This window comes from Mytilus trossulus, chromosome 7 (assembly GCF_036588685.1).
Source record: "Mytilus trossulus isolate FHL-02 chromosome 7, PNRI_Mtr1.1.1.hap1, whole genome shotgun sequence".
NCBI lineage: Eukaryota > Metazoa > Mollusca > Bivalvia > Mytilida > Mytilidae > Mytilus > Mytilus trossulus.
The window spans coordinates 33,021,796-33,039,057 of NC_086379.1; the positions used below are offsets into that span (position 1 = coordinate 33,021,796).

General features: G+C 33.7%; 1 protein-coding gene across 7 annotated transcripts in view; it reads left to right on the forward strand.

The window, feature by feature from the left end:
* Positions 1-17,262, forward strand: part of LOC134724971 (probable E3 ubiquitin-protein ligase HERC4) — a 303,456-nt gene that overhangs the window by 45,354 nt on the left and 240,840 nt on the right. For all 7 annotated transcript variants that reach the window (XM_063588396.1, XM_063588395.1, XM_063588394.1 and 4 more), the window contains one exon: positions 15,393-15,484. In XM_063588396.1, coding sequence (XP_063444466.1) covers positions 15,393-15,484 — 92 coding nt within the window. The remainder of the gene's footprint in view (positions 1-15,392; positions 15,485-17,262) is intronic.

Genomic DNA, 17,262 nt, shown 5'->3' on the forward strand with positions numbered 1-17,262 from the left:
TTATATAATAGATATAGGAAGATGTAGTGTGAGTGCCAATGAGACAACTCTCCATCCAAATAACAATTTAAAAAGTAAACCATTATAGGTTAAAGTACGGCCTTCAACACGGAGCCTTGGCATGTTTGAATTTTGAGATTTTAGATTGAATTAAGATTAATATGAAGACCTGAATTTCATGCTGAGATTATCATGCTTGAACAGACCATAATATAAAGATAATATTAGTTACATAGTGTATTAGTGACCTAATACGATATATACAGGTAAGTAAATTCCATATGGGGTGAGAGCTACCATACAGAATTTACTGACCCTGTATATATCTTGAGCAGTTTCATTAGTTTTTCAATCAGACGCTACCAAAATCCATAAATCATCGCAGTCTTATTGAATTAAAAAAAGTAGAAAAAAATTAAAGTTCAATTCTTCTTGAATAATTGATAGGTCTTTCCTTCCATTTTCTTTTAATTATACTGTCATAAATAAAAATATCATATATATTGATTGATTAATTTATTGATTAGTTGGTTGATTGGTTTATTAATTAAACACTTGATATAGGGTCTCTTGAAACAAGCAGAAAAAAAAGAGACCTTGGATTCCGTATTAAACACATGAAACAGAAACTTGCATTAATTAATGGAATTGATTGATTGATTGATTGGTTGGTTGGTTGGTTAAACACATTGTGTGGTTAAACACATTGGTTAAACACGTGGTATAGGGTTAATTTAAACAAGCGAAAAAAAAGAGACATTAGATTCCGTATTAAACACATGAAACAGAAACATGCATTGGTTGTTTGATTGGTTGGTTGGTTGGTTAAACAAGTTGGTTTGGTTAAACATGTTGGTTAAACACGTTGGTTAAACACGTTGGTTAGTTAAACACATTGGATAGGCTCAATTACAACAAGGGAAGAAAAAAAAGAGACCTTGGATCCCATATGAAACAGATGAAACGGAAACATGCATTGATTGATTGATTGATTGCTTGGTTGGTTAAACACGTTGGTTGGTTAAACACGTTGGTTAAACATGTTGGTTGGTTAAACACGTTGATTGGTTAAACACCTTGATAGGCTCAATTAAAACAAGCGAAAAAAAAACTTGGATCCCGTATGAAACACATGAAACATAAACATGCATTGATTGATTGATTGATAGGTTGGTTGGTTGGTAAAACACGTTGTTTGGTTAGTTAATCACGTTGGTTAAACATGTTGGTTCAACACGTTGGTTAAACACGTCGGTTAAACACGTTGGTTGGATTGGCTTAATTAAAACAAGCGAAAAAAAACACCTTGGATCCCGTATGAAACACATGAAACGGAAACATGCATTGATTGATTGGTTAGTTGGTTGGTTAAACACGTTGGTTGGTTAGTTAAACATGTTGGTTAAACATGTTGGTTTAACACGTTGGTTAAACACGTTGATTGGATAGGCTCAATTAAAACAAGCAAAAAAAACCACCTTGGATCCAGTATGAAACACATGAAACGGAAACATGCATTGATTGATTGGTTGGTTAAACACGTTGGTTAAACACGTTAGTAAAACACGTTGGTTAAACACGTTGGTTAAACACGTTGGTTAAACACGTTGGTTGGATAGGCTGAATTAAAACAAGCGGGAAAAAAACCTTGGATCCCGTATGAAACACATGAACCGGAAACATGCATTGATTGATTGGTTTGTTGGTTGGTTAGTTAAACACGTTGGTTAAACACGTTGGTTTAACACGTTGGTTTAACACGTTGGTTAAACACGTTGGTTGGATAGGCTCAATTAAAACAAGCGAAAAAAAAAACCTTGGATCCCGTATGAAACACATGAAACGGAAACATGCATTGATTGATTGGTTAGTTAAACACGTTGGTTAAACATGTTGGTTTAACACGTTGGTGAAACACGTTGGTTAAACACATTGGTTAAACACGTTGGTTGGATAGGCTGAATTAAAACAAGCGGAAAAAAAACCAACATTGGATCCCGTATGAAACACATGAAACAGAAACATGCATTGATTGATTGGTTGGTTGGTTGGTTGGTTGTTTTAACACGTTGGTTAAACATGTTGGTTAAACACGTTGGTTAAACACGTTGGTTAAACACGTTGGAAAGTGTCAATTAAAACAAGCGAGAAAAAGAGACCTTGGATCCCGTATTAAACACATGAAACGGAAACTTGCTTTGATTGATTGATTGATTGATTGATTGATTGATTGATTGATTGATTGATTGGTTGGTTGGAATTCAAACACACATACAACTGTTTAAATAGTGCCAAAAAACACATAATTTGATGACCTTGACCTTTGACCCTGTGACCTTCGTCAAGGTCATTGCTCCACAAGGTCATTGCAAAAGACCGTATGGGTCAAGGACCTTTTGTTAAAGAGTTTTGCCTAAAAATGGCTTTTTAAAAACCATCAATGGGAGTTATGTCCCTTACATGATGGTAAAATCAGTATAGTCATAATGTAAAAAAGTTGCCCCTTGAAGTACCAATCATTTTTCACTGCTTAATTTTTCTGTATCTATAACCGTTCAATAGTTATAGGGAAATGAAAAACTTTTGAAAATCTAAAATATGACCTTGACCTTTGACCTTGACCTATATTTTCTAGTTTTGGTCCAATGAACTCAAATCTGAAGACCCGCAGTCTTTACGACTTACGGTTCATGAGATTTATATGCATATCGAAAAATTAAATATTCAAGGGGAAATAACTCCTATAATAGGTCACTGGATCGCTTCGGTTAAAGTTATTTGAAGTTGTAACTTTTGGCAAGGAACATTTTAAAAAAAAACATTTGCCGCTAAGTCTTATAGTTTATGAGGAGTAGTGATAACAGTGTTTTTTGTAATTGGGGAGATAACTCCTATAAGGTAAATAGTAAACCTTGGTTATTCTAATACAAGATAGATAGTATACCCCTGGTACATGATACCAAAGATCATTTGGATATGTTGCGTACTTTTTCTTGATTTTTATACGACCGCAAATTTTGAAAAAATTTTCGTCGTATATTGCTATCACGTTGGCGTCGTCGTCGTCGTCGTCGTCGTCGGCGTCGTCGTCGTCGTCGTCGTCGTCGTCCGAATACTTTTAGTTTTCGCACTCTAACTTTAGTAAAAGTGAATAGAAATCTATGAAACTTTAACACAAGGTTTATGACCATAAAAGGAAGGTTGGTATTGATTTTGGGAGTTTTGGTCCCAATATTTTAGGAATTAGGGGCCAAAAAGGGCCCAAATAAGCATTTTCTTGGTTTTCGCATTATAACTTTAGTTTAAGTTAATAGAATTCTATGAAATTTTGACACAAGGTTGATGACCACAAAAGAAAGGTTGGGATTGATTTTGGGAGTTTTTGGTTTCAACAGTTTAGGAATTAGGGGCCAAAAAAGGGCCCAAATAAGCATTATTCTGGGTTTTCGCACAATAACTTTAGTTTAAGTAAATAGAAATCAATGAAATTTAAACATAATGTTTATGGCCACAAAAGGAAGATTGGTATTGATTTTGGGAGTTTAGGACCCAACAGTTTAGGAATTAGGGGCCAAAAAGGGACCCAAATAAGCATTTTTCTTGGTTTTCGCACCATAACTTTAGTATAAGTAAATAGAAATCTATGAAATTTAAACACCAGGTTAATGACCATAAAAGGAAAGTTGGTATTGATTTTGGGAGTTTTGGTCCCAACAGTTTAAGAAAAAGGGGCCCAAAGGGTCCAAAATTAAACTTTGTTTGATTTCATCAAAATTGAATAATTGGGGTTCTTTGATATGCCGAATCTAACTGTGTATGTAGATTCTTAACTTTTGGTCCCGTTTTCAAATTGGTCTACATTAAGGTCCAAAGGGTCCAAAATTAAACTTAGTTTGATTTTAACAAAAATTGAATCCTTGGGGTTCTTTGATATGCTGAATCTAAAAATGAACTTAGGTTTTTGATTATTGGCCCAGTTTTCAAGTTGGCCCAAATCGGGGTCCAAAATTAAACTTTTTTGATTTCATTAAAAATTGAATAAATGGGGTTCTTTGATATGCCAAATCTAACTGTGTATGTAGATTCTTCATTTTTGGTCCCGTTTTCAAATTGGCCTACATTAAGGTCCAAAGAGTCCAAAATTAAACTAAGTTTGATTTTAACAAAAATTAAATTTTTGGGCCTCTTTGATATGCTGAATCTAAACATGTACTTATATTTTTGATTATGGGCCCAGTTTTCAAGTTGGTTCAAATCAGGATCTAAAATTATCATATTAAGTATTGTGGAATAGCAAGTCTTTTCAATTGCACAGTATTGTGCAATGGCAAGAAATATCTAATTTCACAATATTATGAAATAGCAAAATTTTTTTTAATTAGTTATCTTTCTTTGTCCAAAATAGTAAGCAAGAAATATCTTATTGCAAGATTTTTTTTTAATTGGAGTTATCTTTCTTTGTCCAGAATCAACTTAAATCTTTGTTATATACAATATACAATGTATATTTACTTTTTACTACCAACTGATAAATTTAAATAATCTTTACCATTCAGTGATAACAAGCAGTTTTTTTACATCTTAATATTTTATGATGTATTTAAATGAGTAGTTATTGTTGCAAACTCCATTAGAATATTTTAATTGAGATTAGTTTTGGAATAAGGGAAAGGGGGATGTGATAAAAAAATTGGGTTCAATTTTTTTTATTTGAAATTTCATAAATTAAAAGAAAATTTCTTTAAACATTTTTTTGAGAGGGTTAATATTGAACAGCATAGTGAATTGCTCTAAGAGAAAACAAAAAAAATAAATTCATTAGAACACATTCATTCTGTGTCAGAAACCTATGCTGTGTCAACTATTTAATCACAATCCAAATTTAGGGTTAATATTGAACAGCATAGTGAATTGCTCTAAGAGAAAACAAAAAAAATAAATTCATTAGAACACATTCATTCTGTGTCAGAAACCTATGCTGTGTCAACTATTTAATCACAATCCAAATTTAGAGCTGAATCCAGCTTGAATGTTGTGTCCATACTTGCCCCAACCGTTCAGGGTTCAACCTCTGCGGTCGTATAAAGCTACGCCCTGCGAAGCATCTGGTTGACTTTGAAAACGGACGAGGAAAAAGAATAATAATTAAAGTTCAATTCTTCTTGAATAATTGATAGGTCTTTCCTTCCATTTTCTTTTAATTACACTGTCATAAATAAAAATATCATATATATTGATTGATTAATTTATTGATTAGTTGGTTGGTTGATTGGTTTATTAGTTAAACACTTGATATTGGGTCTCTTGAAATAGGCGAAAAAAGAGACCTTGGATTCCGTTTTAAACACATGAAACGGAAACATGCATTAATTAATAGAATGGATTGATTGATTGGTTGGTTAAACACATTGGTTGATTAAACACGTTGCTTAAACACATTGGTTGGTTAAACACGTTGCTTAAACACATTGGTTGGTTAAACACGTTGCTTAAACACATTGGTTGATTAAACACGTTGGATAGGGTTAATTTAAACAAACGAAAAAAAAGAGACATAAGTTTCCGTATTAAACACATGAAACGGAAACATGCATTGATTGATTGGTTGGTTGGTTAAACACGTTGGTTGGTTAAACACATTTAATAGATTCAATTAAAACAAGCGAAAAAAAAACCTTGGATCCCGTATGACACAAATGAAACGGAAACAGGCATTGATTGATTGATTGATTGGTTGGTTGGTTAGTTGGTTAAACACGTTGGTTAAACATGTTGGTTTAACACGTTGGTTAAACACGTCGGTTGGATAGGCTCAATTAAAACAAGCAAAAAAAAAACCACCTTGGATCCCGTATGAAACACATGAAACGGGTACATGCATTGATTGATTGGTTGGTTGGTTAAACACGTTGGTTAGTTAAACACGTTGGTAAAACATGTTGGTTTAACACGTTGGTTAAACACGTTGGTTGGATAGGCTCAATTAAAACAAGCAAAAAAAAACCCACCTTGGATCCCGTATGAAACACATGAAACGGATACATGCATTGATTGATTGGTTGGTTGGTTAAACACGTTGGTTGGTTAGTTAAACACGTTGGTTAAACATGTTGGTTGGATAGGCTCAATTAAAACAAGCAAAAAAAACCCACCTTGGATCCCGTATGAAACACATGAAACGGGTACATGCATTGATTGATTGGTTGGTTGGTTAAACAAGTTGGTTAGTTAAACACGTTGGTTAAACACGTTGGTTGGATAGGCTCAATTAAAAGGAGCAAAAAAAACCACCTTGGATCCCGTATGAAACACATGAAACGGGTACATGCATTGATTGATTGGTTGGTTGGTTAAACACGTTGGTTAGTTAAACACGTTGGTTAAACATGTTGGTTTAACACGTTGGTTAAACACGTCGGTTGGATAGGCTCAATTAAAACAAGCAAAAAAAAACCACCTTGGATCCCGTATGAAACACATGAAACGGGTACATGCATTGATTGATTGGTTGGTTGGTTAAACACGTTGGTTAGTTAAACGCGTTGGTTTAACAGGTTGGTTAAACACGTTGGTTAAACACGTTGGTTGGATAGGCTCAATTAAAACAAGCAAAAAAAACCCACCTTGGATCCCGTATGAAACACATGAAACGGATACATGCATTGATTGATTGGTTGGTTGGTTAAACACGTTGGTTGGTTAGTTAAACACGTTGGTTAAACATGTTGGTTTAACACGTTGGTTAAACACGTTGGTTAAACACGTTGGTTGGATAGGCTCAATTAAAACAAGCAAAAAAAAACACCTTGGATCCCGTATGAAACACATGAAACGGATACATGCATTGATTGATTGGTTGGTTGGTTAAACACGTTGGTTGGTTAGTTAAACACGTTGGTTAAACATGTTGGTTTAACACGTTGGTTAAACACGTTGGTTAAACACGTTGGTTAAACACGTTGGTTGGATAGGCTCAATTAAAATAAGCAAAAAAAAACCACCTTGGATCCCGTATGAAACACATGACACGGGTACATGCATTGATTGATTGGTTGGTTGGTTAAACACGTTGGTTAGTTAAACGCGTTGGTTAAACATGTTGGTTTAACAGGTTGGTTAAACACGTTGGTTAAACACGTTGGTTGGATAGGCTCAATTAAAACAAGCAAAAAAAAACCCACCTTGGATCCCGTATGAAACACATGAAACGGATACATGCATTGATTGATTGGTTGGTTGGTTAAACACGTTGGTTGGTTAGTTAAACACGTTGGTTAAACATGTTGGTTTAACACGTTGGTTAAACACGTTGGTTGGATAGGCTCAATTAAAACAAGCAAAAAAAACCACCTTGGATCCCGTATGAAACACATGAAACGGATACATGCATTGATTGATTGGTTGGTTGGTTAAACACGTTGGTTGGTTAGTTAAACACGTTGGTTAAACATGTTGGTTTAACACGTTGGTTAAACACGTTGGTTAAACACGTTGGTTGGATAGGCTCAATTAAAATAAGCAAAAAAAAAACACCTTGGATCCCGTATGAAACACATGAAACGGAAACATGCATTGATTGATTGGTTTGTTGGTTGGTTAAACACGTTGGTTGGTTAGTTAAACACGTTGGTTAAACACGTTGGTTGAACACGTTGGTTAAACACGTCGGTTGGATAGGCTGAATTAAAACAAGCGGGAAAAAAAACTTGGATCCCGTATGAAACACATGAAACGGAAACATGCATTGATTGATTGGTTTGTTGGTTGGTTAAACACGTTGGTTGGTTAGTTAAACACGTTGGTTAAACACGTTGGTTGAACACGTTGGTTAAACACGTTGGTTGGATAGGCTCAATTAAAACAAGCGAAAAAAAAACCTTGGATCTCGTATGAAACACATAAAACGGAAACATACATTGATTGATTGGTTTGTTGGTTGGTTAAACACGTTGGTTGGTTAGTTAAACACGTTAGTTAAACACCTTGGTTAAACACGTTGGTTTAACACGTTGGTTAAACACGTTGGTTTGATAGGCTGAATTAAAACAAGCGGGAAAAAAACCTTGGATCCCGTATGAAACACATGAAACGGAAACATGCATTGATTGATTGGTTTGTTGGTTGGTTAAACACGTTGGTTGGTTAGTTAAACACGTTGGTTAAACACGTTGGTTTAACACGTTGGTTAAACACGTTGGTTAAACACGTTGGTTGGATAGGCTCAATTAAAACAAGCGAAAAAAAAACAACCTTGGATCCCGTATGAAACACATGAAACGGAAACATGCATTGATTGATTGGTTGGTTGGTTGGTTGGTTGGTTGGTTGGTTGTTTAAACACGTTGGTTAAACATGTTGGTTAAACACGTTGGTTAAACACGTTGGTTAAACACGTTGGAAAGTGTCAATTAAAACAAGCGAAAAAAAGAGACCTTGGATCCCGTATTAAACACATGAAACGGAAACTTGCTTTGATTGATTGATTGATTGATTGATTGATTGATTGATTGATTGGTTGATTGGAATTCAAACACACATAAAACTGTTTAAATAGTGCCAAAAAACACATAATTTGATGACCTTGACCTTTGACCTTGTGACCTTCGTCAAGGTCATTGCTCCACAAGGTCATTGCAAAAGACCATATGGGTCAAGGACCTTTTGTTAAAGAGTTTTGCCTAAAAATGGCTTTTTAAAAACCATCAATGGGAGTTATGTCCCTTACATGATGGTAAAATCAGTATAGTCATAATGTAAAAAAGTTGCCCCTTGAAGTACCAATCATTTTTCACTGCTTAATTTTTCTGTATCTATTACCGTTCAATAGTTATAGGGAAATGAAAAACTTTTGAAAATCTAAAATATGACCTTGACCTTTGACCTTGACCTATATTTTCTAGTTTTGGTCCAATGAACTCAAATCTGAAGACCCGCAGTCTTTATGACTTACGGTTCATGAGATTTATATGCATATCGAAAATTTAAATATTCAAGGGGAAATAACTCCTATAAAAGGTCACTGGATCGCTTCGGTCAAAGTTATTTGAAGTTGTGACTTTTGGCAAGGAACATTTTAAAAAAAACCATTTGCCGCTAAGTCTTATAGTTTATGAGGAGTAGTGATAACAGTGTTTTTTGTAATTGGGGAGATAACTCCTATAAGGTAAACAGTAAACCTTGGTTATTCTAATACAAGATAGATATTATACCTCCGATACATGATACCAAAGATCATTTGGATATGTTGCGTACTTTTCTTGATTTTGGACTTTGAAAACGGACGAGGAAAAAGAATAATAATAATAATTAAAGTTCAATTCTTCTTGAATAATTGATAGGTCTTTCCTTCCATTTTCTTTTAATTATACTGTCATAAATAAAAATATCATATATATTGATTGATTAATTTATTGATTAGTTGGTTGATTGGTTTATTAATTAAACACTTGATATAGGGTCTCTTGAAACAAGCGAAAAAAAAAAAGAGACCTTGGATTCCGTATTAAACACATGAAACGGAAACATGCATTGATTGATTGGTTGGCTGGTTAAACATGTTGGTTGGTTAGTTAAATACGTTTGTTAAACATGTTGGTTAAACACGTTGGTTAAACATGTTGGTTAAACACGTTGGTTAAACATGTTGGTTAAACACGTTGGTTGGATAAGCTCAATTAAAACAAGCGAAAAAAAAACTTGGATCCCGTATGAAACACATGAAACGTGACATGCATTGATTGATTGGTTGGTTGGTTAAACACGTTGGTTGGTTAGTTAAACACGTTGGTTAAACACGTCGGTTAAACACGTTGGTTAAACACGTTGGTTGGATAGGCTCAATGAAAACAAGCGGGAAAAAAACCTTGGATCCCGTATGAAACACATGAAACGTGACATGCATTGATTGATTGGTTGGTTGGTTGAACACGTTGGTTGGTTAGTTAAACACGTTGGTTAAACACGTTGGTTAAACACGTTGGTTGGATAGGCTCAATTAAAACAAGCGGAAAAAAAAACTTGGATCCCGTATGAAACACATGAAACGTGACATGCATTGATTGATTGGTTGGTTGGTTAAACACGTTGGTTGGTTAGTTAAACACGTTGGTTAAACATGTCGGTTAAACACGTTGGTTAAACACGTTGGTTGGATAGGCTCAATTAAAACAAGAGGAAAAAAAAACTTGGATCCCGTATGAAACACATGAAACGTGACATGCATTGATTGATTGGTTGGTTGGTTAAACACGTTGGTTGGTTAGTTAAACACGTTGGTTAAACATGTTGGTTAAACACGTTGGTTAAACACGTTGGTTAAACACGTTGGTTAAACACGTTGGTTGGATAGGCTCAATTAAAACAAGCGGGAAAAAAAACTTGGATCCCGTATGAAACACATGAAACGTGACATGCATTGATTGATTGGTTGGTTGGTTAAACACGTTGGTTGGTTAGTTAAACACGTTGGTTAAACATGTTGGTTAAACACGTTGGTTAAACACGTTGGTTGGATAGGCTCAATTAAAACAAGCGGAAAAAAAAACTTGGATCCCGTATGAAACACATGAAACGTGACATGCATTGATTGATTGGTTGGTTGGTTAAACACGTTGGTTGGTTAGTTAAACACGTTGGTTAAACATGTTGGTTAAACACGTTGGTTAAACACGTTGGTTAAACACGTTGGTTGGATAGGCTCAATTAAAACAAGCGGAAAAAAAAACTTGGATCCCGTATGAAACACATGAAACGTGACATGCATTGATTGATTGGTTGGTTGGTTAAACACGTTGGTTGGTTAGTTAAACACGTTGGTTAAACATGTTGGTTAAACACGTTGGTTAAACACGTTGGTTGGATAGGCTCAATTAAAACAAGCGGAAAAAAAAACTTGGATCCCGTATGAAACACATGAAACGTGACATGCATTGATTGATTGGTTGGTTGGTTAAACACGTTGGTTGGTTAGTTAAACACGTTGGTTAAACATGTTGGTTAAACACGTTGGTTAAACACGTTGGTTAAACACGTTGGTTAAACACGTTGGTTGGATAGGCTCAATTAAAACAAGCGGAAAAAAAAACTTGGATCCCGTATGAAACACATGAAACGTGACATGCATTGATTGATTGGTTGGTTGGTTAAACACGTTGGTTGGTTAGTTAAACACTTTAGTTAAACATGTTGGTTAAACACGTTGGTTAAACACGTTGGTTGGATAGGCTCAATTAAAACAAGCGAAAAAAAAAACTTGGATCCCGTATGAAACACATGAAACGTGACATGCATTGATTGATTGGTTGGTTGGTTAAACACGTTGGTTGGTTAGTTAAACACGTTGGTTAAACACGTTGGTTAAACACGTTGGTTGGAAAGGCTCAATTAAAACAAGCGAAAAAAAAAACTTGGATCCCGTATGAAACACATGAAACGTGACATGCATTGATTGATTGGTTGGTTGGTTAAACACGTTGGTTGGTTAGTTAAACACGTTGGTTAAACATGTTGGTTAAACACGTTGGTTAATTACGTTGGTTAAACACGTTGGTTGGATAGGCTCAATTAAAACAAGCGGAAAAAAAAACTTGGATCCCGTATGAAACACATGAAACGTGACATGCATTGATTGATTGGTTGGTTGGTTGGTTGGTTAAACACGTTGGTTAAACACGTTGAAAAGTGTCAATTAAAACAAGCGAAAAAAAGAGACCTTGGATCCCGTATTAAACACATGAAACGGAAACTTGCTTTGATTGATTGATTGATTGATTGATTGATTGTTTAATTGATTGATTGATTGATTGATTGATTGATTGATTGATTGATTGATTGATTGGAATTCAAAAACTCATAAAACTGTTTAAATAGTGCCAAAAAACACATAATTTGATGACCTTGACCTTTGACCTTGTGACCTTCGTCAAGGTCATTGCTCCACAAGGTCATTGCAAAAGACCGTATGGGTCAAGGACCTTTTGTTAAAGAGTTTTGCCTAAAAATGGCTTTTTAAAAACCATCAATGGGAGTTATGTCCCTTACATGATGGTAAAATCAGTATAGTCATAATGTAAAAAAGTTGCCCCTTGAAGTACCAATCATTTTTTACTGCTTAATTTTTCTGTATCTATAACCGTTCAATAGTTATAGGGAAATGAAAAACTTTGAAAATCTAAAATATGACCTTGACCTTTGACCTTGACCTATATTTTCTAGTTTTGGTCCAATGAACTCAAATCTGAAGACCCGCAGTCTTTATGACTTACGGTTCATGAGATTTATATGCATATCGAAAATTTAAATATTCAAGGGGAAATTACTCCTATAATAGGTCACTGGATCGCTTCGGTTAAATTTATTTGAAGTTGTAACTTTTGACAAGGAACATTTAAAAAAAAACCATTTGCCGCTAAGTCTTATAGTTTATGAGGAGTAGTGATAACAGTGTTTTTTGTAATTGGGGAGATAACTCCTATAAGGTAAATAGTAAATCTTGGTTCTTCTAATACAAGAAAGATATTATACCCTTGATACATGATACCAAAGATCATTTGTATATGTTGCGTACTTTTCTTGTTTTTCGACTTTGAAAACGGCGGAAGAAAAAGAATAATAATAATAATAATTAAAAACCAATTGTTCAGAGAACAATTGAAGGTCTTTCCATTGAAAACAATGTATTTTAATATGAAAGTTGTAAAATTAAGTTTAAAATGTCATTTCAATCGTCAACTGATAGGTTATTGTACGCTGATTCCAGAAATATATGGTTTCTATACAATATTTTTTTAAATAAGGGAAATAATTTGTTACTTCCGGTTTGAAAAATGTTACTTCCGATAATATTTGAATATTTAATTGACACTGATTCCAAAATGATCTGGTTCTATATACTTTTTATTAATTAAGTACAAAAAATTGCTACTTCCGGTTTACACAACTTCACTTCCGGTTGTTTTTTTCAAGGTTAAATGGTTTGATACCTTTTGCCAAAAGTCTCATGGCTATATCATGTATACATATGAGCTGAAAGCAAAGGTCAAAAACTAGAACGTCAAATTAATCTATGACCTTGAGATCAATTTCAAGGTCATAAACCAAGGACCTCAAATCAAAAGACCATAGGTCTTAATAATATTTGGTTAATCAGTTATATCACCAAACCCGTATTTTTAAATACAAGAGGGGAGAAAACTCACTTTTACGTTTAACGTACTCTTGCAATCAAAACTTATGTGTTACGACATGTCGCAAATAACAATTTAGAAAAAAAAATATGTCGATATCTTATACGGTCTCTGGAAATTAGTGGAAATAAGCCAAATTCAAAAATTAGAATTTGACCTTGACCTTTGACCTTGACCTAATTTTTATTTTTTTGGACCAAGGACCTCAAATCAAAAGATCCTTGGTCTCTAGCACTTATGGTTTTCAAGATAGAAATGCATATCACTTATATCAAATGCAAAAGGGGAAATAACTCTCATATGGAGCGTTCATATCACTTCGGTCAAAATAGGACAAATCATGCGAAGGATATAACGAGCAATTTTGTAAAATAAATTTGTCATAATATTTTACGGTTGCGAAGGAGATGCGCTAACAAGGAAAACAGTGTTTGGGGAGATAACTCCTACAAAGAAAAGTATTCGTTTACGCAGGGTAAATTTCAAAAGCGCATAAACTGTTCGATATCATATACCAAATATCTAAGCGACATATTGCGAAACAAATGTTTATCGCAAGAAGAAAATTAGGCGGAAGAAAAAAAAAAAAAAAAAAAAAAAAATAATCAGAAGAAAAACAATAGGTCTTTCCACAGAAAAGTGGAAAGACCTAATAATAATAATAATAATAAACAAACGCAATACAGTAAGGTCTTTCCATTTAAGAAAGGAAAGACCTTAATAATAAACAAACGAAATACAGTAAGGAAAGACCTTAATAATAATAATAATAATTAAAAACCAATTGTTCAGAGAACAATTGAAGGTCTTTCCACCAAAACATGAATTTTGATATGAAAGGTGTAAAAATAGGTTTAAAATGTCATTTCAATCGTCAAATGATAGCTTATTGTACGCTGATTCCAAAAATCTATGGTTTCTAAACAATATTGTTTTAGATAAGGGAGATAATTTCTTACTTCCGGTTAAAAAAACGCTATTTCCGATAATATTTGACTATTAACTTGACACTGATTCCAAATATATCTGGTTCTATATACTTTTATATAAATAAAGTACAATAAATAGCTACTTCCGGTTTACACAAGGTCACTTCCGGTTGTTTTTTTTCAAGCTTAAATGGTTTGATACCGTTTGCCAAAAGTCTCATGGCTTTATCATGTATACACATAAGGTAAAAGCAAAGGTCAAAATCTAGGACGTCAAATTAAACTATGACCTTGAGATCAATTTCAAGGTCATTAACCAAGAACCTCAAATCAAAAGACCATAGGTCTTAATTATGTTTAGTTAATGAGTTATATCACCATACGCGTATTTTTAAATACCAAAGGGGAGAAAACTCCCTTTTACATTCAACGTACCCTTGCAAGCAAAATTTACGTGTTACGACATGTCATAACAAACAATTTAGAAAAAATAATTTGTCGATATCTCATACGGTTTCTGGAAATGAGTGAAAATGAGCCAAATTCAAAAATTAGAATATGACCTTGACCTTTGACCTTGACCTAATTTTCATTTTTTTGGACCAAGGACCTCAAATCAAAAGATCCTAAGTCTCTATCAATTATGGTTACCAGTTAGAAATGCAATTCACTTATATCAAATGCATAAGGGGAAATAACTCTCATATGGAGCGTTCATATCACTTCGGTCAAAATAGGACAAATCATGCGAAGGATATAACGAGCAATTTTGTAAAATAAATTTGTCATAATATTTTACGGTTGCGAAGGAGATGCGCTAACAAGGAAAACAGTGTTTGGGGAGATAACTCCTACAAAGAAAAGTATTCGTTTACGCAGGGTAAATTACAAAAGCGCATAAACTGTTCGATATCATATACCAAATATCTAAGCGACTTATTGCGAAACAAATGTTTATCGCAAGAACAAAATTAGGCGGAAGAAAAAAAAAAAAAAAAAAATAATCAGAAGAAAAACAATAGGTCTTTCCACAGAAAAGTGGAAAGACCTAATAAACAAACGAAATACAGTAAGGTCTTTCCATTTAAGAAAGGAAAGACCTTAATAAATTGGCATCATTGCAGGTAGTTTCCATGTTTGAAATTGGAATATTACACGCTTCTACAAACAAAAACAACATAATGCATGTATATCAACATATCAGCTTTTATCAAGGCATGTATATGAACACTTAAATGTTAACTGAACTTTGATTATCTATCAGTCTGAATATTTGCAGATCGTAATCATCCAACCCAGTGTAAATCTTTACGACAGCAGAGAACAGTGTTTGTTTCCTGTGGGGAAGATCACACATGCACATTAACACAGGTAAATGAATATGTTGAATTAAGCCACATGACAATATGCTGAGTTCACATGTAATTCGAATTCCATTGGCATTAACTAATCTAATTAGTTTAATTTGCATTCAAAACGTTTTACGTCCAAACGTCAATTCTAATTCGAAATTGCAATGCGTGTCAAATTTGCTTAACTATCCAAATGATGTTAACTTTTAATTTGTATTTACAAAAGTGTATTTCTAATGCGATTTGGATAATTCAAATTAAAAGAGAAGAGTGTGCGAACACAATTGGCGAATTCGATTCACATTCAATTCAAATTCAATTTGAATTAAATGTACCTGTGAATGAGGCATTAACTTTTGTCTGCGTAGGAGAAAAGTTATAGAATGCAAGAAAGAAGCATTACATTTTCTATCTGCTGGTGGCTGTAGTGGTCCTAAACAATTTATATAAAGCTTGATATTTTAGAAGGTAAACAACCTGAATTGTTCATAACTTGTATAAAGATGATTATTTTCCTACCATCACTAATTTCCTGTCATCACTTGTGGCCAGTTACTACGGCTTCCGTACTGGACCCTTACACTTTTCAGGAATTTTTGAATTATATTAGTTTTGATTACAGTTGGCAAGGATGTGTAAGTACGCAGCCACGTTCTATTACTTAACCTTAGTAAACATTTATTACTCAATTTTCTTATCATCAAATCACTATATTTTTTAGATGTTTAAATACGCAGTCTCTGATGCAACTGCCCTACCGTTGTCATATTTTAAATATCATACCAGTTTAGATCGGTCAGGACTGTTTATTGTGACTGTATTTCCACGCAGTTGTTTAACATCTCAACTGTCAACACCTTTGGGAATTTAGAGTTGTGCCAGTTCACATCGTAAATAACTTTTTTTATTTTTGGCATTTTTTTGTAGTCTTTGCAGTGTGTTTGAAAATTTTAAAATTGTTCCAGCGTTCGCTTAAATTGTATAAATCAAGATTTTGATAGAGTCATAATTTGAATTGACATGATTCATTTTTCATCGTGCAATTACCGAAGAAGGATATCTGTTATCCAAAATATCTAACATATTGTTCGTTTTATTGTGTTTTTGGTGATGTTGTATTCTTTTAGACTTGTTATATATTATATATATATATATATATATATATATAATGATCAACTTTTTTCGAAATTAAGATTGAAGTAAAAAGATATTTTGTTTGAAGTATTAATGGTAGTTTAAACAGGTCTCATTAAAAGTATCATGCATGGGGAATTGTTTAAACAGGGTCCCAGATGGCTTCAACTGTATGAAAAAGTTGTGTTATTTTAGAACTTATCCTGAATGGAATAAATAGCAATTAAGTGTACTGTGGATTCATTTATTTTCGTGGGTATCAATTTTCATGGTTTGAGGGAAATTTATATATTCGTGGATATTTAATTTCGTGGTTTTGGCAAAGTCTACACTCATTCCTTTAGACAATTTTTTATTCGTTGAACATTTGAATTCGTGGTTCTCCTGTACCCTCGAAATCCACGAAAATTGGTATCCAACGAATATTAATGAATCCACAGTATTATTAAAAGGTATACTTTTCAAAACATTGAAAATAATTTTTAGTGCAAACAATGTATATAATGTCTAAATCTTAGCAATAGTTTGCAAATTAGATAAAATACATGTAAAATAGGTTGCACTTTGTAAATACAGCTGTTGCTCAAAACACGCCTCTTTTGGGGAGTAATTGAATATTCATAGAAAATTAATTCTGTTTACATACTGGTTCCCAGGTATGAT